The sequence below is a fragment of the Dermacentor silvarum genome, chromosome 10, assembly GCF_013339745.2.
Source record: "Dermacentor silvarum isolate Dsil-2018 chromosome 10, BIME_Dsil_1.4, whole genome shotgun sequence".
Classification (NCBI taxonomy): domain Eukaryota; kingdom Metazoa; phylum Arthropoda; class Arachnida; order Ixodida; family Ixodidae; genus Dermacentor; species Dermacentor silvarum.
This window is the reverse complement of record NC_051163.1, coordinates 153751873-153776733: the sequence shown is the minus strand read 5'-3', so window position 1 is coordinate 153776733 and position 24861 is coordinate 153751873. Positions and strand designations below refer to the sequence as shown.

Below are 24861 nucleotides of genomic sequence, written 5' to 3'. Positions count from 1 at the left end.
CGTATGCTATACATGTACTACACCTATGCTATACTCTAGATGCGTGATTTGAAGAAAGCACCTGATCCATGTCTCCCTCCCCATTCAGGTAACCGCGAGTTCGTGCCTCTGCACCCGGTGGGTCGGCAGCGCATCCTCGACAACGGCACGCTGATGGTGGCGGCGGTGGAGACGCAGGACGCCGGCGTCTACCGCTGCGAAGTCAGCAACGGCATCGAGCCGTCGCTGGGCAAGACGGTGACCGTCTCCGTGCACGGTACGATGGCGAAGGCTTAGCGCGCCGCACTCGTTCGGAACTGCCGGCGTGGTCGTGGTGGTCTGCGCGCTCAGCTATGCAACTGATCGAGGGAACGAGTGCATAGTCGGAGACGAGTGTACAACCGTAACCAACACATTCCATAATTCATGTTTTACTTTCAGCACTTGAACTCCTCACGTTGTTCTAAGTTAAGGATGTTTCCTTATCGATGAAGAACGCCTCTGGTACGCGTTCCTGACGTTATATTATAGCTAGTCAAGTATCGAGCGCGGTTTGATCTCGTCGTGGAATAGTGAATGTGTTGCTTGAATATTGAAAATATGCGCGGTGAGGTTGTTTTCTCTTTTTTTGCGAGGGAAGTGATACCGCGAGCGCTGCTTCTCTTGCTAAGGTCGTTCGCGTTACGTGTACACACCGACACATTCTTCAGGCTGTGTTAAAGCGTCGAATTTTCGTAAACGATGTAATATTGAGTCGCCCGGTCCCTGTGCTTCGGTAGAGCACAGAAAACGGCACAAAAAGCACGAATAGCTATTCCAATTATCTGCACAACCTCGCTGTGAGAAGTCTCTCTTTCACCTTCAGATATGGATCAGTGACAAGTAAGCACCGACGTCAATCAAGTTCGATCGCCCAGCTCGCGTGGAGACGCACCAACTCGCCAGCGTTGGCAGCGCCGACATGGTGACGAAACTCGGCCCCCATAGCTGCAATGCATCGATCGTTCGAACCAAAGATTGTATGGAAGTGTTTTGCAACGGAGTTAGAGGTTATCCCGAAATACCTTTTCCCGTAAGGCGCCACTGGAACATTAATATTCGATTGTACTCAAGGAATGTAGGCAGCCATGTTCTGCTCAGTAGAAGTTAACACCAACTGTATAGTACTGGTGGCGTGAGCAGCGAAGTCGCCGCTTGTAGCTCACAAGTCAAAAAAGGCACTTCGGCGGTTTTTGCGGGCTATTGGCTTTTTTCAAACGCATTTGAACGATTTTTGACCTATCCCCTGTAATGGTTTGAGCCATGTCACCTATATAGGATCAACCAACCTGCTCGTGTGCTTGCGCGCGTTCACCGCGTCCCCTTTACTTCCAGATCTGTTTCTCAACTTTCTATTTCCGTGTTCCCTTCCCCCAGCGTAGGGTAGCCAATCGGACGCCCTTCTGGATAGCATTCGTGCGTTCTCTCTCTTTTCCACTATTGGCTTTGCTTATCGCTAAAAAAACGACGCCATAGCGCAGGGTTCGCACGCAATTAACTTACCGTTGTCGCCGTGTGGTTAACGCTACGTGTGCAGTGCCGCCCACCATCGCCAAGGGATCCACCGAGGTGTCCGTGAAGCGCGGTGACATTGCCAAGATCGCCTGTGACGTCACCGGCGAGCTTCCACTGGTGGTGACCTGGGAGAAAGACGACAGCCCGCTCATACCTTCCACCGAAAGGTTAGTCGGCAATTTCCTCAGCGCAGTTGCTTTGAACAGAAGCCGAATCTTGGAGCTAATAACTCCGGAAACCGGGGTGCTGTTCTTGACGGCGAAATTCTGCCGTGTCTACGTTTTTAGCCAATCAGAGATGGTGTAGCCGCCGTGCGAACCAATCGGAGTTGAGAAGATGGCGAATTTGACTATGTGGCGGAATTCGACGGTGTTCACAATGGGGTCCTGGGAGTCATCTTCTACACAGTTCATTCAAATTCTTGTCTGTACATTGTAGTCGCGGAACAGTGCTTAAAAAGTGTAAATACGTTTCAGTAAAGTTGCATCGGCACGCTCGCTTTTGTGAAGTTGCGTGCCTGCGAGTGACGTGATTGCTGTCGGCTGACAAGACGCATGAAAAAAGCGGGAACCAGGTGAAAACACCTCACTTTACGCGTTTCGTGTATACTTCGCGCCTTCCTTCGTGGCACATCGTCACTTGGTCATAACTGTCAGGTATGAACTTACAAATCTAGCTTTAGGACTCTCGTGTTTCTCAGAAACAAGCAGATTGGGGAAAAAAAAAACCGTCTGCGACTGGCGCTGCGAATTCGAAAGTGTACAAGTGACGTTTACAGGAACACAGGTCGAGGTGCAGAGAACGTACTCGCGCTCCGGAGAAATTCCGTGCCCTTCGAACTGGCTTAAAGCGAGTATTCCGAAACTGTGCGCGCGTTTCCCGCAGATACGAGACGCACGAAGAAGTGACCCCTACTGGCGTCCAGTCCGTGCTCGTGATCCACAACACGGTCAAGAAAGACGCCTCGCAGTACGTGTGCATTGCAAAGAACGACTACGGCAAGACCAGGGACGTCTTCAGGCTCGCCGTCCTGGGTACGTAATCGCGTGTTATGCAACCTTTGTCAGTATATACTGTGCCCACACTTAAAGATGGGACATAGTGCTTATACTCCGAAGGCGTGTCCCTTTGCTGTTCTCGTACGAAGGACAGATGAATGTTTGACGCCACAAGTCATGACGTTGTCGGCAGGCAATATTTCTTTACGTTTTGAGTTATCCTGCCCAGGCGCAGGATTACTGTGCAGTTGAGGGCAAAATTTGATGGAGCGCGGGTGTGTGTGTGTGTGTGTGTGAAAACTTTTTATTTGCAGAAGTTCTGAGGCTCGACTCTTTCATGCCGAGGCGGGCCGCGTCCACGACGGCACCGTTAGGCCCAGCCTTTCAGCGACATCATGGGCGCTGTGGACAGCCCGTAGCCGATCTTGAAAAGATGAACTTTGTGCCGCAAAAAAAGAAAAAAAAACGCCTTGTCGCGATTCAAGAGTGCGTTTAATAACTGACTGCGGAAATGCTTTGCTTGCCTATAATACTTCAGGATAGACTTCTCAATTTTATCCCGCGTACGCGGGCCACTAAAAAATTCAGCTATTCCGCTGTATCCCGGTTCCGAAACTACTACGTCCCCCTATAAGCGGTAAACACATTTTAGAGGGCTATTACTTGGCCTCTTACAAGCAATCGCACACGCAACGTGTGTTTATAGGGCGAAATATTCTCGCAAAGCGCGTCAAGTACGTGTTTTAATATGGCGCAGAGGAAACCCGCCGACAAGTGACGCGCGTGCCTTTTCGCGAGGTTTGGTATACGCAGTTGCACACACCGGAAAACGGTTTGAATACGAGCGCGTGGCTGGTGTGAGAGCAAGCCGTCTTATATTTCTTATTGATAAATTTCGAGGATTTACTAACTTTTGACATCGTCGCGAGGGCATATTTTTCTGTGGGCTAGCGCTCACAAAACGCTATCTGAAACTGTTCACAATCGGCAGACGACGGGCCCCGTCCATTTCATATGAGCCTTCGAAGCCTGCTTCGTAGCGTCTGAATAAGTTGAGCGCGTGCTCTGGTGACCACCGGCCACATGCAGGCGCGCCTATGTGGCTACTGCGTCCGCCGGACGCGGCCGCACAAAGGGTGACGACGCGCAAAGCCCGACACACACGAAGGAGCGCGTGTGCGTATATCACGAGTCGCATCGCGGTCGGCAGGCACACGCAACCAAAGGATGGCGCCGGCGTGGACCGTGTGCGGCGTTGTTTACCTGTGCAGCGCGCTGTTCTTGCAGCGAGTAATGTTCAGAGTACATTTATTGCTCCTAGGCACTGCGAAGGCATGCATACTTGTTCTTGCTCAAAAGTTATTGTGTATATTTTTACTGGCATATTTACGCAATAGGCGCACTCCGCTAATTGACGATAGTTGACAAGGGATTAAAGGAATATTTCTTTTTTTTTTTTTTCAGCTCGGAGCTTCACATGCGATGCTTGCACATCGAGCCTATACTTAGCCATATCGCGATTTCTCTCACTGTCGCAAATTTTCGTCTGATCATTCTCGTTTCCTTTCTCCCGCCTTAACTGTAGGGTGGCAAACAGGATTTTTCTGTTCTGGTTGACCTCTCTACCTTACTTTCGTGCGCGTGTCTCTCTCGCTCTCTCGGCATCGAACCCTGGGGAGGTATTCCGTAAGAGTCCACCTAGTGGACGTGTCCGTTGCGTCTGCTGCTCAAGTGCTGATTGGCTGTGGCGCCTGGCTCCTGTTGAAGCGCACCCCAGCCGAGCCAGCCAGCGCTTCAGCAGCAGGTGAAATGGCCATGTCCACTAGGTGGACTCTTACGGAATACCTCCACTGCTGTAATTGCATTATTCTGAACTTCTCTGCCATTTTCGCCCCGCAGAACCCCCGGAGAGTCCCACCAACGTGGCCGTCACCGAGCGCGGCAGCCGCCACGTCCAGATGAAGTGGTCGCAGTCGAGCAAGTCGGTGACCCGATACCTCGTGCGCTACTGGAAGAAGTCCGGTGAGTTACTGCTCCACGCGCTTGTCGTCGGCACACGTATCACTGCCGTGTTGTGCGCGCGCTCTGGGTGTGCGTGAACGCTTTCTGGCGGCACGCCGCGCGGCTGAGATTGCGCCCGCAAACGGAAAGCCATATCGACGCGCGTTATCGGAGGGGGCCTCTCGAACGGCCACTCGTCGGCCACACGAGAGTTTCCCCGCTTTTGATCTTGTCCGACGAGGCGTTGCCCGACCGATATTCCTCCGCATGGGGCGTACGCTGTTCATATGCGCTGAATGGACGCAGGATTTCTGCCAAGGCTGTTGATGTGGGCCTTGACTTTAATGCAAGAGTTTGTGCACGAAACTAGCGAACGGGGCACCATGAGTGATGCGAGTGTACAAACGCGGGACGCCGCACTCTCGCTGTCCCGTGCTTGTTGTGTACTCGGTTCGCTCTCGTCCTTTGGCAATTTTCGCGCGCAAACTCTAGTATGTTTAACGAAGTAGCCCAATGCCGAATTTTCCTAGTACTCAAGACGCGCGCATACACACGGGTGAATAAGCGCTCTCCGGACATTCAGCGAAAGCGGAAGTTTATTCTGCAGAGCTAGGCGCGAGAACGACGACGGACAAAATGGAAGAAAACACACATACACACACGGGCGCCGTATATAAGCGCAAGGCGTTACCACGGTTTTATCAATGCGCAGTCGCGTTCAGGTAGTTCAACTCTTTTGATAACAGTGAAACCACGCTGACACACCTAACGTCTGCTTCGATAATTCTCCTGGCGTCAGTGATTAACCTAACCCACTTATCGTGGCTTCGCGCCTCGCTCTTCAGAATATGCTCCAACCAACATGCCCAGTCTTACATTCTTACTACAGAGAAGTTTATACGACGCGTTTACTGTGTGCATTTTTAGAGCGAAAACCGAATTACAATTCAGTGCAGAGGTTTCTTACTTAATGAAAATCGCCTCTAGGTAAGGAGTTCTTTAACGTGTCCCTAAATCTAAGTACACGATCGTTTCTGCATTCGAAACGCTGCCGGGATCGACACCTACGACCCCTATCTCAGCAGCACAACGTCGTAGCCACTAGGCCTAACGTGGCGGATTAGTCAGATTAGTCAGTCAATGTTCATCGCTGAAGACACGCAAGAGGTGAAGCACACACTGCAGGAGACACGTATACGTAAAAATATTTCAGAATCTCTTAAATGCTCCTGTTATTTCCAGCCTCAGCACCGTGATCACTCGTTGAAAAACCTTCATTAAGACCGAACGAACCGGTTGGACAACGCCCTCCTCCTCCGCCCACCCCGATGCTTCCGAGAGGCCTCGTTCTTTTTTACTACCAAGATTTGAAAATCATTCCAGCAGTGGCTCATGCCGCCGGGAACACGCAGCGTATGTGTCGCAAGTTGCCTCGAAAAAGCGGGGAAATTTTTTTCTCGCGTATAGCAGAGATCGAGCCCGATTTTTCGGCTTGTCCTACGGCAGCGCGGCGAGCGATTCGTTCGCCGCCAGCTTTGCTCGCCTTCGGCACGCCACGCGTCGTAATGAAGAGCAACGGCGAGCTCTCATCGTACCGCGAATTCGCAATCAGTGTTAATTACTACTTCTCTCCTTCCGAACACACAGGCAAGGGCAGCGTGCTGCAGGAGCGGGAAGTGGACGGACTGCGGCCCAGCCTGACCGTGACCAAACTGCACCCGGGCACGGAGTACACGGCCGTGGTCCTGGCCGAAAACTCGGTCGGCTTCGGCGAGCCCTCGGACCCGGTCCACTTCACCACCACCTCCGAAGGTATAGATAATGTATCTAAACTCTGGGGTTTTTGTATGTGCCGGAACCACGATCCGATTATGAGGCACGCCGTAGTGGGAGGAGACTCTGGATTACTAATTTGGACCACCGGGAGTTGTTTAACGCGCACCTAATGTTACGGCACACGTACGGACGTTTTTGCATTTCGCCCCCATCGAAATGCGGCCGCCGCGGACGGGATTCGATCCCGCGACCTTGTCCTTGGCAGCGTAACGCAAAAGCCAATAAGCAGCCACGGCGAGTGAGGTGTAAATACTCACGAACATCTAGCTACGTCGCTGGTCTAATTATAAAACTGGTCGTTGTAGCCGATGCTTCTGCCTTTAACTTGTTTGGTGCTCGGATAGAACCCGCTTGCCAGGGGCTACTTTGTATCGCGTTAACCGCAAATGTGCAATTCGTATTCGCGATAGCAGATACACTGATGGGCTCTCGCATTTGCGAGCGCTCATTAGAAGACTTATTATTGGCATCAGCTTCATCACGCAGGTGGAGTACAAGAAATTAGAAATAGTTTTCGTAAAACTTCCTTGTACGTATTTATTATTATTTTCAATACAGAAAACAATCAGCCACACGCCACTATGACATATCTATGGTGCCGCTTTGCTATTGGGCTACCCAATCACGCGGCTTCCCTGAGATTTCAATAACATTGAAAGTATATCTCAAGGCCACCTCTGAGGTTTCAACAAACATTTAAGATGCAGAACCGCAATGCGTACAGAATGTCGTCACGATCCTTCCTGGGGAGGAAAACCACAGCGCCCCGCGCCGCGTGCAAAGCGTAGATTGAAGAACAAGCAAACAGAACAATCCCGCGGTTTCTTTTGCGGTGTTTCAAATGCCTCATCAATTGCCACTGAAAAAGTATTCGCCATTACGAAACATATGCAGCTCGCAAGCGCTTTGCCGAATGTGGCGGCGCTTGCCACGACAGGGCTTTTGCATGTACAGGATCGTCCACTCTTAGTACGAACACGGCGCAGCGTGGCCGCGCTTCGCGGAGCGCCAGCGCACACGGCGCGGCCGCGCCTTCGACGCCGCCATTATGCGAACACGAAGAGTCTCGCGCTTTCCCGAACAAACGAGAACCCCAACGTATACGCACGCATCCAATTCTTGCGTGCGTAGGCGGCGGCAGCGTAAGCATCACTTACCGTTCGTGTTGCGTTCTGCGGATGCGCACTATGCAAAACGTACCGCTCTTACATACGCAACATACGCAGTGCTAAAATTCTCTATTAGCAAGATACGTTTCCAGCGAGGTTATTGCGCGATTTCTGAGCTTACGTCGCGTCAACTGTGCTATTCGCAACCTTCAGTTCATCAGGTAATCACGTGCAGTTTTAATGCGACAACCTTAGCATGCCAAACATCAATCATGCAGGTGATGTTCCAAAACTTCCAGAGACTTTAGGAAAGCCTCGCAACACAAGGAAGCAGTAGGCAAGGGAAAAATATGTAGTTTATCTACAGCCACTTTACTACAACGAAACCGACAAAAAAGAGACTTGCAACACCGGTGGACTGTAGTACTTGACGCAGATTATCTACAGATTGTCTGTCGTGTCGTGTTGTTGTTCTTTTTTTTTTTGCGTTATTCCCCTATCGAGTATCTACAGACGCTTTCGCGCATGCAGAGAGAGACTGACTTGTGTTATGCTCTTTCCCATCCGTTCTGCAGAACCTGGCGCTCCCCCGATGAACGTGAAGTGCGAGGCCCTTGACACCAAGACGATCAAGGTTACCTGGGAGGTGAGCTCTGAACGTCTGACATAACTGAAGCAATTTATGTGAATCCTGATTTGTTATCCTTGAAGAGTGCTATAAGGCATGGAACAGAAGGCAGCGCAACAAATGTTCTGCTGTGGTACATACTACGTAGCTTCTTGGGCTAGTCCGTAGACATGTGTCACTAAACAGCCTAATATAGAAGATGAGACGACGATGAATTGTATAAAGTGCCCTTTCGCGATGCGTCACGGCAGGAAAATGAAACTATGTATCTACCTTTTCGCGATGCGCGGCGGCAGGAACGCGAAGCGGAGTGCAGTGAAAATCGAAACTATAGGGGATTTTTTTGCGCGATGCGTCGCCGCAGAGAAACGAAATGGAGTGTCGCAGGAACGGAATCTATGCATCTACCTTCGCGATTTGCCGTGGCAGGAACGCTAAACGGAGTGCGGAGAAAATCGAAACTATAGGTGCTTTTGCGTGATGCGTCGCCGCAGAGAAGCGGAATGGAGTGACGCAGGAACGGCGCCTGTGTGTGTCACCTCTTCATTCGTCCTTGTCTTTTCATGCGCTATAAGCCTCACGATGTCATACCAACAAGCCCAAATCACTGCATTGCAGGAACGGAATCTATGCGTCTACCTTTGCGATGCACCGTGGCAGGAATGGTAAACAGAGTGCACCGCAATTCAAAACTATAAGTGCTCTTGCGCGATACGTCGCCGCAGAGAAACGGAATGGAGTGTCGCTGGAACGGAATCTATGCGTCTACCTTCGTGATTTGCCGTGGCAGGAACGCTAAACGGAGCTCAGCGGAAATCGAAACTATAGCTGCCTTTGCGCGATGCGTCGCCGCGGTGAAACGAAATGGAGTGTCGCAGGAATGGCGTATACCTTCGCGATGCGCCGTGGCAGGAACGCTAAGCGGAGTGCGACGGAAATTGAAACTATAGGTTCTTCTGCGCGATGCGTCGCCGCAGAGAAAGGAAACAGAGTGTCGCAGGAACGGAATCTATGCGTCTACTTTCGCGATGCGCCGTGGCAGGAACCCTCCATAGAGTGCACCGCAAATCAAAACTATAGGTGCTCTTGCGCGTTGCGTCGCCGCAGAGAAACGAAACGGAGTGTCGCAGGAACGGAATCTACGCGTCTACCTTCGCGATGCGCCGTGGCAGGAATGGTAAACAGAGTGCACCGCAAATCAAAACTATAAGTGCTCTTGCGCGATGCGTCGCCGCAGAGAAACGGAATGGAGTGTCGCAGGAACGGAATCTATGCGTCTACCTTCGCGATGCGCCGTGGCAGAAACGCTAAACAGAGTGCACCGCAAATCGAAACTATAGGTGCCCTTGCGCGATGCGTCGCCGCAGAGAAACGGAATGGAGTGTCGCAGGAACGGAATCTATGCGTCTACCTTTGCGATGCGCCGTGGCAGGAATGGTAAACAGAGTGCACCGCAAATCAAAACTATAAGTGCTCTTGCGCGATACGTCGCCGCAGAGAAAAGGAATGGAGTGTCGCTGGAACCGAATCTATGCGTCTACCTTCGTGATTTGCCGTGGCAGGAACGCTAAACGGAGTGCAGAGAAAATGGGAACGACAGGTGCTTTTGCGTGATGCGTCGCCGCAGTGAAACGAAATGGAGTGTCGCAGGAACGGAATCTATGCGCCTACCTTCGCGATTTGCCGTGGCAGGAATGCTAAACAGAGTGCACCTCAAATCAAAACTATAGGTGCTCTTGCGCGATGCGTCGCCGCAGAGAAACGAAACGCAGTGTCGCAGGAATCGAATCTACGCGTGTAGCTTCGCGATGCGCCGTGGCAGGAATGGTAAACAGAGTGCACCGCAAATCAAAACTATAAGTGCTCTGGCGCGATGCGTCGCCGCAGAGAAACGGAATGGAGTGTCGCAGGAATCGAATCTACGCGTGTACCTTCGCGATTTGCCGTGGCAGAAGCGCTAAGCGGAGTGCGACGGAAATTGAAACTATAGGTTCTTTTGCGCGATGCGTCGCCGCGGTGACACGAAATGGACTGTCGCAGGAATGGCGTCTACCTTCGCGATGCGCCGTGGCAGAAACGCTAAACAGAGTGCCCCGCAAATCAAAACTATAGGTGCTCTTGCGCGATGCGTCGCCGCAGAGAAACGAAATGGAGTGTCGCAGGAACGGAATCTATGCGTCTACCTTCGCGATGCGCCGTGGCAGGAATGGTAAACAGAGTGCACCGCAAATCAAAACTATAGGTGCTCTTGCGTGATGCGTCGCCGCAGTGAAACGAAACGGAGTGTCGCAGGAACGGAATCTATGCGTCTACCTTCGCGATGCGCCGTGGCAGGAATGGTAAACGGAGTGCACCGCAAATCAAATCTACAAGTGCTCTTGCGCGATGCGTCGCCGCAGAGAAAAGGAATGGAGTGCCGCAGGAATCGAATCTACGCGTGTACCTTCGCGATTTGCCGTGGCAGAAACGCTTAACGGAGTGCAGCGGAAATCGAAACTGAAGGTGCCTTTGCGCGATGCGTCGCCGCAGTGAAACGAAATGGAGTGTCGCAGGAACGGAATCTATGCGTCTACTTTCGCGATGCGCCGTGGCAGGAACGCTAAACAGAGTGCACCGCAAATCGAAACTATAGGTGCATTTGCGCGATGCGTCGCCGCGGTGACACGAAATGGAGTGTCGCAGGAATGGCGTCTACCTTCACGATGCGCCGTGGCAGAAACGCTAAACAGAGTGCACCGCAAATCGAAACTATAGGTGCTCTTTCGCGATGCGTCGCCGCAGAGAAACGGAATGGAGTGTCGCAGGAACGGAATCTATGCGTCTACTTTCGCGATGCGCCGTGGCAGGAACGCTAAACAGAGTGCACCGCAAATCGAAACTATAGGTGCATTTGCGCGATGCGTCGCCGCGGTGACACGAAATGGAGTGTCGCAGGAATGGCGTCTACCTTCACGATGCGCCGTGGCAGGAACGCTAAACGGAGTGCAGAGAAAATCGAAACTATAGGTGCTTTTGCGTGATGCGTCGCCGCAGAGAAGCGGAATGGAGTGACGCAGGAACGGAATCTATGCGTCTACCTTCGCGATGCGCCCTGGCAGGAACGCTAGAGTGCAGCGGAAATCTAAAGTATAGGGGCTCTTGCGCGATGCGTTGCCACAGAAAAAAAAAAACGAAATGGAGTGTCGCAGAAATGGAATCTATGCGTCTACCTTTGAGATGCGCCGTGGCAGGAACGCCAAACGGAGTGCAGCGAAAATCTAAACTATAGGTGCTTTTTTACGATGCGTCACCGCAGAGAAATGAAACGGGGTGTCGCAGAAACAGAAGCTATGCGTATACCTTCGCAACGCGCCGCGGCAGGAATGGTAAACAGTGCAGCTTCAATCAAAACTAGAAAGTGTATTTACGCGATGCGTCGCGACAGCGAAACGCAATGGAATGTGAGCCTACCTTTTCGCGATGCATAAACTATAATGTACCTCCTTGCGATACCTAGCCGCAGGAGAACTAAACTTAAATTATGTGTTTGCCTTATCGCGATGTGTCGCGGCAGAAACGCTAAGCGGAGTGCAACGGAAATGGAAACTATGAATGCCTTTCGCGATGCGCCGCTACGAAAAACAAAACTAAGGTCGCAATAACAGACACTAACAGACACTACCTTTCTGCATAGGTAGACATATACTTTTTGAACTCTAGTGATTTGGCGATGCGCCGCGGCTAGAATACAAAGCAGTGTCGCTGAAACCGACACTGCTACATTTTTCGTGATGCGCCGCTGCAGTAACACTGAGCGGAGTGGTGCAAAAATCGAAACTGTTAAGCGTCTTTTTTTAAATGCTTTGCCGCAGAATAAAGAAACTGAAGGTCACTGAATTAGAAAATGCGCATTTACATTTTCGTGATGCCATGGTACGAGCGCTAAATGGAGTCCAGCGGAAATTGAAACTATAGAGAATCACCATTACTCTGGTGCCCTATGTCCATAGTAGCCTTTGCGCCATTAAACACCATAAATCATCATCATCATCAAACTAAAGGTGTTTGTTCGCGATGCCTCACGGCCAGTACAGGAAAAATGTCGCTGAAAGGGCCCCTAAACCACCCAGAGGTCGAAATTTAGTTCTGATGCTGCAGTTGTGCACGAGTCTACAACGAACGCGTAGCCGCGAGAATTTCTCGAAATGGTGCCATAATAGCGGAGTTACACGCGTTTGATGATCGAAACACGGCTTTCGCTCGTTTCGCTCTTTTCATCGCTGCTCTCCTCGTTGGCTGGTCTCTCCTCCTCGGTGAGTGCTCCTCCAAAATGTCACGTGACATTCGTCATCGCCAACGCGCTTCTAAAATCACTGTCCACGTCCGGCTAAGGCACGTCTACGCCTGCGGCAAACCTACCAACGATGAGCCGGCCTTCAGTGCCGTAGAACGTCTGCCGCCCAAGAGGTGTCCAAAGTAGACGGCAGTTCGGCCGGCGCACAGCCCCCAGCACGATCGACGGGCCAATCGACGATCGCGAAGCTGCGCGCCTCCGCCACCGGCGACGAAAACATCGGCTGCAGCTCTGTTCCAAGCAAAATAATTTTGCCTAGATAAAGTGATGCGTAAATTGTACATTTCGTGAAAAACAATATCCACGGTCAAACGTTAAACACAAACTAGAGCTCCGATACTTGTCGAGCTCAGCTGCAGTGCACGGCTACCGACGGCAGGCGACCGGCTCGGCTGTGCTAGCCGACGGCGCCGCTAATATCAGCGTATGTTCTTCTTTGTGTACAATTATTGCGAAGAGCGACAGCAACAGTAAGAAAATAATCCAGCTCGTGAGCGTCGGCGATTCATTCCGAAGCGCCGTCCGCTTTAGCTTTGAAATGAACTGGAGAAGGCCTAGCGACGATATCGGCGCCGTCGAGCGATCAGCGGCGGTGAGGCTGCCGCACAAATGGGTCCCAGTCTCATCCTCTCCATGGCAAGGAAATCTGACCGTTCGCGAGCAAAACCACCGTCGAACGGCGGCCCGCGAACGGAGTGCGGCGAGTTACTGTGCCGGTGACATGGACGGTTCTTAGCGACTCAGCGCTTCTCGCCTACCCGCTGTTGCTGCCGTGCCGGCCCGTGCTTATGCGAAGCGTGCCGCTATATGGACCTTGTGTTGCGCGCACATCTAGAAAGGCCAACACTGTCGCACTCTGTTCGCGCAGCTAATCAGACCGCTAAGCACGACTGTGTTGGAACGCGAGCGATTTGGCACTTGCGTTGCGGGCTGTAATTACCGATTCGCACGCAAGGGCGCACAAGCGAGCAACACGACGAGGAAGAGCAGGGAGCGCATGTACCTGCTAGCAGACTAACCTGAAGTCATAGGTTCTTGCTCGACCAATCGACATCGTCGCCCCCGTTGACATCAGCAGATGCACCCTGGTGATATCACGACGACCGCTGGGGATACCGGAAAGGCTTGGAGAGGAGCACGTGGAGAGGAGCACGCGCCCGCGGCGCGTAGGCGCTGCAGCGTTTGGCATCGTTGATCGTGACTGCATTCTGAACTCGATGCACGTGTTTACTTGAAATCTTTAAAAAATATCGGAGGTGGTTTAGGGGCCCTTTAAACCTAAACTGCGCGTCTACATTATCGCGATGCGTCGCGGTAGGAACGCTAAACGGAAGTGCATAAAAGCGAAGCCATCAAGTGCCATCTTGGATGCGGCGCCGCAGAAAAGCGAAACAGAAATTATGCTTTTATATTTAGTCTCTCTTTTATGCCTTTCCACGATGTGCTCCGGCCGAAACGCTTAACAGAGAGTCGCGTGCACAAACAGCTTTGAGCACCGAAAGGCACCTTTGCGCACCCAAAACGGCACGCCCTGATTCTGTTCTTGTGCTTATGTTCCTTTCTTTTGTAGACTTTTTTTTGCATTCTGTTGTATGCCCGGCAGTTTGTGTCCCCTAAGTTTAGGTGCGTGAAACCTAAACCTCTCTAATAAATGCCTCTTGGTAATGCGCCGCTGTATGAACGCTAAACGGGGTGTGTCGGAATCCGACACTATGCGTCTGTCTTTCCGTGTTGCATTGCGGCAGCTATACACAACAGACGATCGCGGAAACCGAAACTATGCGCATCTGCGGCGGACGTAACATCCAGCGTAATGTACGACGCAGGCACCCCCGGCGGATAAGCTGAACGGCGAGCTCCGCGGCTACTCGGTCAGCTACCGACTAGAAGGGACGCCCTTCAGCCACGAGACTGTCAACCGGAACGCCAAGCAGAAGGTGTTCACCGGCCTTCAGGCAGCCTCCGTGTACACGTTCTCGGTGAAGGCCTTCAACGACGTCGACTCCGGACCGGCTTCCGAGGAAGTCTCCTGCACTACCCTCAACGGAGGTGGGTCGCGCAGCGGGGCACGCGCGGAGCCGCTGTAGCCAATAGGCGACTACTCATAAAAGCATACTCATTGTGCTATACTTATTACAAGTTGGGTCTACTCTGTTTCTATTTCGCACAGCATACCACACAAATCCGGTAAACTTAATCACCACCGAGCAGACAAGAATCGTTGAATGTTGTGCACTGAGCTATAGGGACGTTGCCTGGTAAGGGTACACCGGGCACGTGTCCCCGCCCCCGAAATCTGCGTTCATGGATAGGATAGGAATAAACTTTATTTGTCCAGCGGTTAAGGCTGTTGGTGCCCGGGGCTAGGCTGCCAGGGGTCTATCGCCGGAGAAAAATCTTTCGAGATCCTCGGCAATGGCCCTGGCCCGCTGGACGGCCCACTCCTGGTCCTCGGGTGCCTCGCTGAGGAGGGCGGCTTGCCATCTCTCAGCGAGGCGCCCCGCTTCAGAAGGTCCTGCTGTTATCTTCCCCCTTCCTCTTGGTCCTTCTTCTTCAGGGCGTTGACATTCCCAAAGTATATGGGCCATATCAGCCCGTTCGTGCTCATGATACCAGGGATAAAACGACGTGGGACAATATCCGGCTGCGCAATACACCCCCCCCCCCCCCCTCCCCGGTGAAGTGCGTGCCCTTGGTTTATATTTATTTATTTATTTATTTATTTATTTATATACAATACCTACAGCGCCCTCTAGGGCATTATTGTAGGGGGGAACATCAGAAATAAATCACAAGACATATACTATAAGTTAGGCAAATGATGCAGCATATAAATCATCTAAATACCTATGCACTATTTCAATAAAAAGCAAAAACAAAAACTAATATACAGTAAATATTACTATACAGTACTAATATTCAGCAAAAAGCAAGAACAAAACTAATATACAAAGATGAACAAGCATGTCACGCACAGACAAAAGAAGAACATCTAAATATAGCGATCTCGGCTAACATCGTTGGGAATAATCAACAAAAGGGATAAAACATGCAAGAACAAGCAATATTGCACTCATATTAACACGTGGTTCTGTAAAGCCGTTAGAAAGTATGTGGGAGGGGCAGTAGCAATTTGCGCAGGTAGACCGTTCCAGTCGTGCACGGTTCGTGGAAAAAAGCTGTATTTGAATGCGTTTATTCGGCAACTGTATTCGCGTGCCTTTAGTGGGTGGTCAGTGCGGGCGGAAATGTAGCTGGGCTCCTTTATGTATTTCTCTTTTTGGATGCCAGTGTTATTGTTTAGAACATTATAAAAGAAAGAGAGTCTGAGGTATTTTCGCCGGTTTTCAAGTAACGGCCATCCCAACTTGTCGCGCAAACCAGAAGACCTCTTTTGAAAATTATAGTCGCCAGATACGAATCTGGCAGCCCGTTTTTGGACGCGCTCAAGTTCTTCAACGTTGAGCTTTGTATGCGGGTCCCAGGCGGCGCAAGCGTACTCGAGTATAGGACGAACACTTGAAATATATAAAGTTTCCTTTAGCTTAACGGGAGCATCCTTAAAGTTACGTCGGAGGAAGTTTAATGTGCGGCTGGCTTTCGCTGCGATATAGTTGACATGTGTATTCCAAGATAAATCAGTGGAAAAAATGACTCCTAAGTACTTATAAGTTGAGACAGCAGATATTTCTGTGCTACCAAGGAAGTAGTCTGCTTGAAGGAATTGTTTCTTTTTCGTAAACCGGACCAGATTACATTTCGAGAGATTCAGCGCCATATTCCATTTTTGGCACCAAGAGTACACGGAGTTGAGGTCATGCTGTAGTGTAACTGCATCTGCTTCAGAGGATATGGTGCGGTAGACACAGCAGTCGTCAGCGTAAAGTCGAACGGTACTTGAAATGTAGTCACTAAGATCATTTATAAATATCAAAAAAAGAAGAGGGCCTAGAACCGACCCTTGCGGAACACCAGAGGTCACACCCACACTTACTGAACTAATACCGTCACAAACTACGCACTGTTTTCTTTCCATGAGGTACGCTTCAATCCAGGTTAGGAGTGTAGTAGGAATATTCAAAAGTGAAAGCTTCTGCAGTAATAGGTCGTGAGCAACTAAATCGAAGGCTTTCCGAAAATCTAGAAAAATACAATCAACCTGACCGGCAGAGTTTAAGGAAGCGGAAATATCATGGGTAAATTCTACAAGCTGTGTTTCACATGAGAAACCTGACCTAAATCCATGTTGTGTTGGACAGAAAAAATTATTGTTTTGTAGATGGCTGATTAACTGAGTATAAATGACATGTTCTAGTATTTTGCACGACACGCTCGTCAAAGATATAGGCCTATAGTTGCATGTTTTACTTCTATCACCACTCTTATGTATGGGAACAACATTGGCACTTTTCCAGTCATGAGGAAGTTCACCACTCTCTAAAGATTTTTGAAACAACACAACTAGATACGGGGCAACAGAAGCAGCACAATTTTTCAGAATGTAATTTGAGATGTTGTCTGGCCCCGGAGCAGATGTAAGTTTAACTTTCTGTAATAACAGCATAATTCCCCGTTGAGAAATTTCTATATCATCCATTCTTGTCAGGTTGCTTGAAGTTTGGAAGGGAGCGTGTCTTGTTTTTTGACTGGAAAATACCGATTGGAAATAGAGATTGAAACAGTTCGCTTTTCCGCTTGGATCCTTGCCATAATCAACTCCATCTAGTATCTCAGGTAAAGTGACACCGGTGTTTTTGTTGCTTTTAACATATTTCCAGACTTCCTTCGGGTTTGTCTTTAATCTCTGCCCTAGTGTGCTTAAGTATGCCATTTTTGCTTTCCGTATTTCCTTGGATAGGTTTTGGTTTGTTTTTTTCATCTTCGAGTACAGATTTAGTGCCGGCGAATCACAGTATCTACGAAAGAGGCTTTTCCGTCGGTTGACCATCACTCGCAGCTGCCTATTCATCCAACGCTTATCATCACGACGCTTAGCTGAAATGAAGCGGGACGGGATGAACGTGTGTGTCAGAGATAAGATTTTAGTTTTAAACAAGTTCCAGAAGGAATCAACATTCATAGACGGTCCGTGTGAAAGAAACTCGGGAAAAAACGCATCAAGTTCCGATGATAACGACGCATAATCCCCTTTTTCGTAAAGATAGACTTTGCGGGGTTGCGTGTGCTGCCGCTTCATAACTTTATACGATAATTGTGCTAGGACCACATCATGGTCGCTTATGCCTGGCAGTGTTATTACAGAGGACACTAAGTTGGGGTCATTGCAAAAAAATAAGTCTAGCACATTAGCGCTGGTAGCGCCCAATCTCGTAGGTGTTTCAACAAACTGGAATAATGAATGCGCATTGATCATTTCACGGAACGCAGTATACAGAAGGGATGAATTGCAAATTACTGGTTGGTAAGACGACCATTCCACGCTAGGCATATTAAAGTCTCCGGCAAGGATAATGTATGTTGCGTGTAAAGTTAATAATGCGTTGCTAAGTTGAAAAAATGATACTGGACTGGTGGAACCGGGAGGCCTATAAAAGAACCAACTGCCAATGAAGTACCATCGCCCAGCAGTACCCTGCACCAGACTGCTTCACAGGAATCACCGTCTATGTTAACCGAAACGCTTTTCAAACTGCTATGAACAAGGATGAATACACCACCACCACGCGCATTGCGATCCTTCCGGTATGTGGTATAGGATGAAGGAAATATTTCACTATCGGTCATGTTGCTGTCCAGCCATGACTCTGTTCCAATTACCACATGTGCATTTGTCATTTCTAAGAGGGAGAGGAACTGATCAGTTTTGTTTTTTAAACTGCGACAATTAATGACAATGCAAACAAGGCCACTTTTAGTAACAGTTCGTGGGTTAGCTGAAGGGCATGGTGATGGCTATTCGTCTACACATGTTATACAGCCTGATTCAGTGTTGTACATGAAAGTTTTTTTATCCAGGTGTAGTTTATTAAAGCGCAGTTTCGGTTTTCCTCCGCGCTCTTTAGCAAACTGTATGAGCCTTTTTCTTTGTTCCCGAACATTGGGCGAATAGTCCTCGCTAATTGCCCAGTCTGTATCCTTTAGTTTTGCGGCATTTGAAAGGATTCGGTTCTTATCCTTAAAAGACAAGAATTTCACAATCAGGGGCCTCTTCTTGTCGGGCGCATATCGGCCTAGTCTATGCGCTCTTTCAATGGTCGCAGCGTCAACAGATATACTTAACTTCTCAGAACAAAAAGAGATAATGTTTCTCTCAGACTGTTCCCATGATTCGTTTACATTGTCAAGGATGCCGTAGAAAATTAGGTTGTTTCTACGTGACTGGTTCTCCAAGTCATCGTGTGATGACTGTAGTGACGTGCACGCTGCAGCAAGATTTTCGGTAGTTTTCGATAATCGTTCTACCTCATGCGTTAGTGGGAGGACCAATGACACATTATCTTCAACGAGCTTGACTTTGTCGGTAAGTTTTGTTAGCTTATCTTCGAGCGCCTTTTGTTCAAGCCGAATGGAACGAAGTTCTTCCAGTATCACGGACTGCTGCTGCTGTATCGTTGGTATTTTCATAATAGTATCGAACATCTGCTTTTCCTGTTCAGGGGACAAAGGCCCCGGGTTTAGTTCTACGTCTCCCGCAAGCAAAAGCAATCTCAGAAAAAAAAATTTGTATCCTGAACAGATCGTGGTCACATCGTATAGCAGGCGTAAAAACATGCACACGGCCAAGTTGGGATCCGGCGCCGACTTCCTAAACGGTTTACCATTGACAGAAAGGTAAGAGTAACAAACCTGAAGAAAAACATGATGTAAGCGTCTAGCTGCCATGTCGGCGCCAGATCCCGGAGTGGGTGGGTACAACAGCTGCTTATGAAGGTCACGCATGTGTAGAGGGTCCCAGGGTTGCCAGTCGATGAAGCGTTCGAGCGCCGGTAGCGCTGTCAAGTCCAGCGGAGAAGCGTCGCTTGAAAAAGCCAGGCCAGCAGGGCAGACTTGCTCGGTAGACGCGACACCATTTAGCGCCAGGAACGTTGACATCGCGGCAGCATCGAGAACTGCCATCATTTGCAGCACCTGAAGAAAAACATGATGTAAGCGTCTAGCTGCCATGTCGGCGCCAGATCCCGGAGTGGGTGGGTACAACAGCTGCTTATGAAGGTCACGCATGTGTAGAGGGTCCCAGGGTTGCCAGTCGATGAAGCGTTCGAGCGCCGGTAGCGCTGTCAAGTCCAGCGGAGAAGCGTCGCTTGAAAAAGCCAGGCCAGCAGGGCAGACTTGCTCGGTAGACGCGACACCATTTAGCGCCAGGAACGTTGACATCGCGGCAGCATCGAGAACTGCCATCATTTGCAGCACCTGAAGAAAAACATGATGTAAGCGTCTAGCTGCCATGTCGGCGCCAGATCCGCCAGGCTAGGTTTGCATGAGCAAACCTAGCCGAGTCCTCTAGCAGTCGCTTTCAGCAACCTCTGTCGAGTGCCCATACAGGCCTTAAGGTTCTCAGCCGTTATGTCACACAGTGGACAGACACACCAATATTCTGAAGGGAAGGGCAAGAAGCCAGCAGTGACGCTTTCTTCACTCCAATTTTAGGAGCGCCAGGCTCGGCCCACTAGTCTGAGCTCACGGCTGCTAGCGTTCAGGCGTAGTGATATCTTGCTGTGCGAGCTCAAGTTATTGATGATTTCACGCAAACGACTGCTCTTGCGCCCCTTTTTTGCAAAACCTCGCGCCTCCAGCTTCTGACCCACGATTCTCCCACTTCCAGACCCACCATCGGTACCGAGCCTTCGAGTGACCGGCATCACGTCGTCATCCGTCAGCCTCAACTGGAACACCCCGCCCAACGTGGCCTCACCTGTCATCCGTGAGTGCAAGAGCGCCCGTACAACCGCCATCTCTCATTCGCGAAGGGAGGTGCTAAGAGTGTTGGCTTGTCTGCAAACGTCCCTGAGAGTGACATTTAGTGACGCAGGATAGATAGATTGATGGATACATGCTATAAGCGTCCCCTTTGAAATGGGGCGGTGGGTTGCGCCACTAAGCTCTCGTTCTTATTTTGCCTAATCCCCTGGCTATCTTTAAAAAGAAAGCGCAAACACGAAGAATTCCCAGCGTCAAACTTACTGAACCATTCTTGCGAACGTAGTTTTTATAAGCCTCCGTTGTTTGTGGTCTCCCTACTTTTCTGCCACCAAACCTCGAGTCGCTTTTGACTAATCTCTATTGCGCCCATGATTACTTCCCCTCTGCTATCCCTGAGCCCAAGGGCTTTAAAGGGCCCCTAAACCACCTCAGATATTTTTTGAACATCTCAAGTAAACACGCGCCTCGAGTACAGAATGCCGTCACGATCACCGATGCCAAACGCTGCAGCGCTACGCGCCGCGGCACAAAATGATAATAATAATTAAAAAAAAAACAATGCCGTCCTCCTCTCCTGGCCTTTCCGGCCAGGAGAGGTTTGGCACGCAAGTGCCAAATCGCTCGCGTTCCAACACAGTCGGGCTTAGCGGCCTGATTAGCTGCGCGAACAGAGTGCGACAGAGTTGGCCTTTCTAGACGAGCGCGCAACTATAGCGGCACGCTTCGCATGAACACAGGCCGGCACCGCAGCAACAGCCGGTAGCCGAGAAGCGCAGAGTCCACGTCCCCGTTACCGGCACGGTAACTCGCAGCATGCCGTTTGCCATTCGCGGGCCGCCGTTCGACGGCGGTTTTTCTCGCGAACGCCGAGATTTTCTTGCCGTAGAGAGGATGAGACCGGGACCCATTTGTGCGGTAGCCTCACCGCCGCCGATCGCTCGGCGGAGCCGATATCGTCGCTGGGCCTTTTCCGGCTCACTTCAAAGCTAAGACGGACGGCGCTTCGGAATTAATTTCCTACGCTCAGAAGCCGCAATATTTTCTTACCGTTGTTATCGCTCTTCGCGATAATTGTACACGAAGAAGAAAACACGCTGATATTAACGGCGCCGTCGGCTGCGATGCGAGCATAGCGGTGCCGGTCGTCTCCCGTCGGTAGCCGTGCACGGCAGCTGAGCTCGACAAGTATCGGAGCTCTCGTACATGTTTAACTTTTGACAGTGGATATAGTTCTTCATAAAATGTACAATTTACCCATCCCTTTATCTAGGGAAAATTATTTTGCTTGGAGCAGAAACTGCAGCCGATGTTTTCGTCGCCGGTGGCGGCGGCGCGCAGCTTCGCAGTCGTCGATAGGCCCGTTGATCGTGCTGCGGGCGGTGCGCCGGCCAAACTACCGTCTACTTTGGACACCTCTCGCGCGGCAGGCGTTCTAGGGCACGGGAGGCCGGTTCGCCGTCGGTATATTTGCCGCTAGCGTGGACGTGCCTGAACCGGAAGTGGGAGGTGTTTTGAGAAGCGCGTTATCGATGACGTATGTCACTTGACATTAGGAGCAGCACTCGGCGAGGAGGAGAGATCAGCCGACGAGGAGAGTAGCGAAGGAAAGAGCGAAGCGAGCGAGGACCGTGTTTCGATCATCAAACGCGTGTAACTCCGGCACTATTTCGAAAAATTCTCGCAGCTACGTGTTCGTTGTATAGACTCATGCACAACTGCAACCCCACAGCTAAATTTCGACCTCTGGGTGGTTTAGGGGCCCCTTAAGGAGGTCAGAGGAGCCTAAGCCGACAGTGTCTCACCAGAGAGCGCGCAAAACTAATACTACAGTGACTTACGTAATATACCTAACTGCTGTGTAAAGCGTTAGTAGCGAAGTAAGAGTTAACCTGCCGTACCTTTACGATTTTTCTTCGACGATAACACGGACGCGACAGAAACAATGTTTAGAATGCATCGCAGTTGGCCAGATCGTCACAACATGTCACCACAAGCCTTGCCACTGCCGTCCACGGCTCCGGTAATCCGCGAACGCTGAGACCATATTATACCCGTAAACATATTAACGTTAGCAAGAAAGTAGGCAAACAGAAAGAAGGCGGCTGTCGTGACGTAAACGTGACGCGCTCCGTCGGCTGAGGTATGGGCAGAAAATGGATGCCATTTGCTCGACGCTAGTCGAGGCAGCAGGAGCGAGTGTGTCGTGTGGTGGCAGCAAGGTTTGTTTGCTTTCTGGCAGCATAGTAACACGACATTTCTGTTTCAAAAAACAAATTCAATGATGGAGTTTTACGAAAACCACGATCTCATTATGAGGCACACCGTAGTGGGGGACTCCGGAATAATTTGGACCACTTGGGGGTTCTTTAACGTGCACCTAAATCTAAGCACACGGTTGTTTTCGCATTTCGCCCCCATCGAAATGCGGCCGTCGTGGCCGGAATTCGATCCCGCGACCTCGTGCTTAGCGACATTTCTGTTTTTCGCGTCTCCTCCAAATATGATCCAATTAAGAAACATCTCGCCGCAGAACGCTCCCAAGCCGGCGTATTGCAACATTCAGCGTGTAACCGATAAATGCTATGTTGCCTGGTGAGGAGCCATTTAACGCAGTGTTTCGTGCTGCTGAGTTACGGAGAGGCCACTTCTAAGCGTGTGATGTGCGAGTAGGGCGAGTGCAGTACTCGTCGAAAGTACTGAACTCATCACGTGCCGGACGCAAGTGCTGGAAAGGCAGGTGTTAAGAAGGGCAGGATAACGAATATTAGAGGATTTCCGTGCACAGTTCATAGGCTAAAAGGGCCCCTCACCAGGCCACATCGAAAACTTCCGTGATAAGCTGGAAGTCGTTACGTGCCCTCTAGGGAGGGTTCCACCGGAAAACATTTTTCAAGATGGATCATGAAGAAATATTTGAAGTGCCGCGAACCCGTGATTTCAGGAGGCGAGCTTCACCGCCGACATAGACACTCCCTCCACTTGCCCCGTGTAACCCCCGCAAGCGAAATTTCTTCCCTACGTTTTCCCATACCGGAGCTCGAGGGTCGCGTGACGCATACATCACAGGCCCCGCCCCTTTTCCCCCCCCTCGCTTTCTTGCTGCGCGGCGCACTTCCGTTGACGGCGTCGCGCGCGAGCTTTAGCGTTTGTTGATTTTGCGCGCTGTGCTCGAGAGCACCTGACTAGCGGTATAAGCCATTGCTACACGAAAACTGAGGCAGACACAAACGGTCCAAACAGCATGATCGCGCGCTGGAACACGGTAGAAAATGGCATAGTTTCATTGTCAGCGCGCGCGACTGCACGACGTGGGATCAAGCAGAGCAAACGGAACCACATCTCTCTTGCTGCGGTGCGAAGTAAAACAAGAAACACGCAGACATTCGGTTATTGTGCTTTATTATTTCTCTAAACTTTAATGCTGTCTATCAAAGAAACAGATTGCACAAATAACAGAGATGTTTCCTGGAATAATTCTCGAAGTCACGTGTCACTATGAGCGACGTCACAGCACCGACACATGTACGTAGGCGCACTTGCTGATATACGTCATCCACCAGGCTTGGAGGAGAAGGGCAAACGGCTTTCGGTTTGACGTTTCAGCCGTTTTCACGGCGCGTAGGGATGCAATACTTAGCGGACGCAATCGTTAGCGCGCATTGTATGCACTGCGCTTGTTAGCTCAAAATGGCCACACCTGGTGAGGGGCCCTTTAAGCCCATATAGAGCGCCCGCGATATCCGACGATTATTGCTCTGGTGTTCCGCGCAGAGTACCTGGTCCAGTACGGCACGGACGAGGAGGACAAGGCGGACCTGCACATTCCGGGCAACAAGGACACCGTGACGCTGCGGGACCTGCGCGCGGGGACACGATACAACTTCCGCCTGGCTGCGTACAACATGTACGGCCGGGGGGACTTCTCGCACAACCTGCCCGCCGTCACGCACCTTTCAGGTGAGTAAGCCCCCCGCCCAGGGTGTTGCTTCTGCCGTCCTTTTGATTCCACCCCCTGATCGTAACCCTTACGTTCGCGGACGGCCTTCGGCTCTAATCCGCGGTTGTATTTGACGCCGACGACGGGACAAGCACCAGAGAAAAGAAAGAGTAAATAAGTTTAACAACAGTTTATGCACTTCGTGTCACGAAGTGTGATGGTCTGTTGATAATACTGCATTGCATGACTTTCTTCCGAAGTGCTTTGGAGACCCCAATGGAAGAGAGTCAATGTAGAAGGCAATGCTATGTGCATTTTATATTCAGTCTTTATAGTTCCATTAATTAAATATCGTCCTATTTTGACAGCCAGGTATGTAGCGTTTTCATGTACGATCGAATAATTGGATCATCGGCTCAAACCACATGAAAAGTTTATTTACTGCAGCCATTCCGAGAAAGAAGTATTTTTTTTTGTTTTTTTTTTGCCGTTGCTAGAATCCTGCACGTCAAGCATCCTGTAACCTTGCTGGTAGTGCCTTTACTCAGTAAAGTGGTTGTGTGCTGCAATTCGCATCCATAAAGTGTTATCAGTACAGTGAAAAA

At 50.4% G+C, this 24861-nt stretch overlaps 1 protein-coding gene across 11 annotated transcripts in view; it reads left to right on the top strand.

The window, feature by feature from the left end:
- Positions 1-24861, top strand: part of LOC119431089 (Down syndrome cell adhesion molecule homolog) — an 81547-nt gene that overhangs the window by 46457 nt on the left and 10229 nt on the right. For all 11 annotated transcript variants that reach the window (XM_049657025.1, XM_037698551.2, XM_049657028.1 and 8 more), the window contains 9 exons: positions 89-256; positions 1556-1700; positions 2419-2567; positions 4431-4553; positions 6180-6344; positions 8053-8123; positions 14265-14487; positions 20222-20320; positions 24091-24276. In XM_049657025.1, the coding sequence (XP_049512982.1) occupies positions 89-256; positions 1556-1700; positions 2419-2567; positions 4431-4553; positions 6180-6344; positions 8053-8123; positions 14265-14487; positions 20222-20320; positions 24091-24276 (1329 nt within the window). The remainder of the gene's footprint in view (positions 1-88; positions 257-1555; positions 1701-2418; positions 2568-4430; positions 4554-6179; positions 6345-8052; positions 8124-14264; positions 14488-20221; positions 20321-24090; positions 24277-24861) is intronic.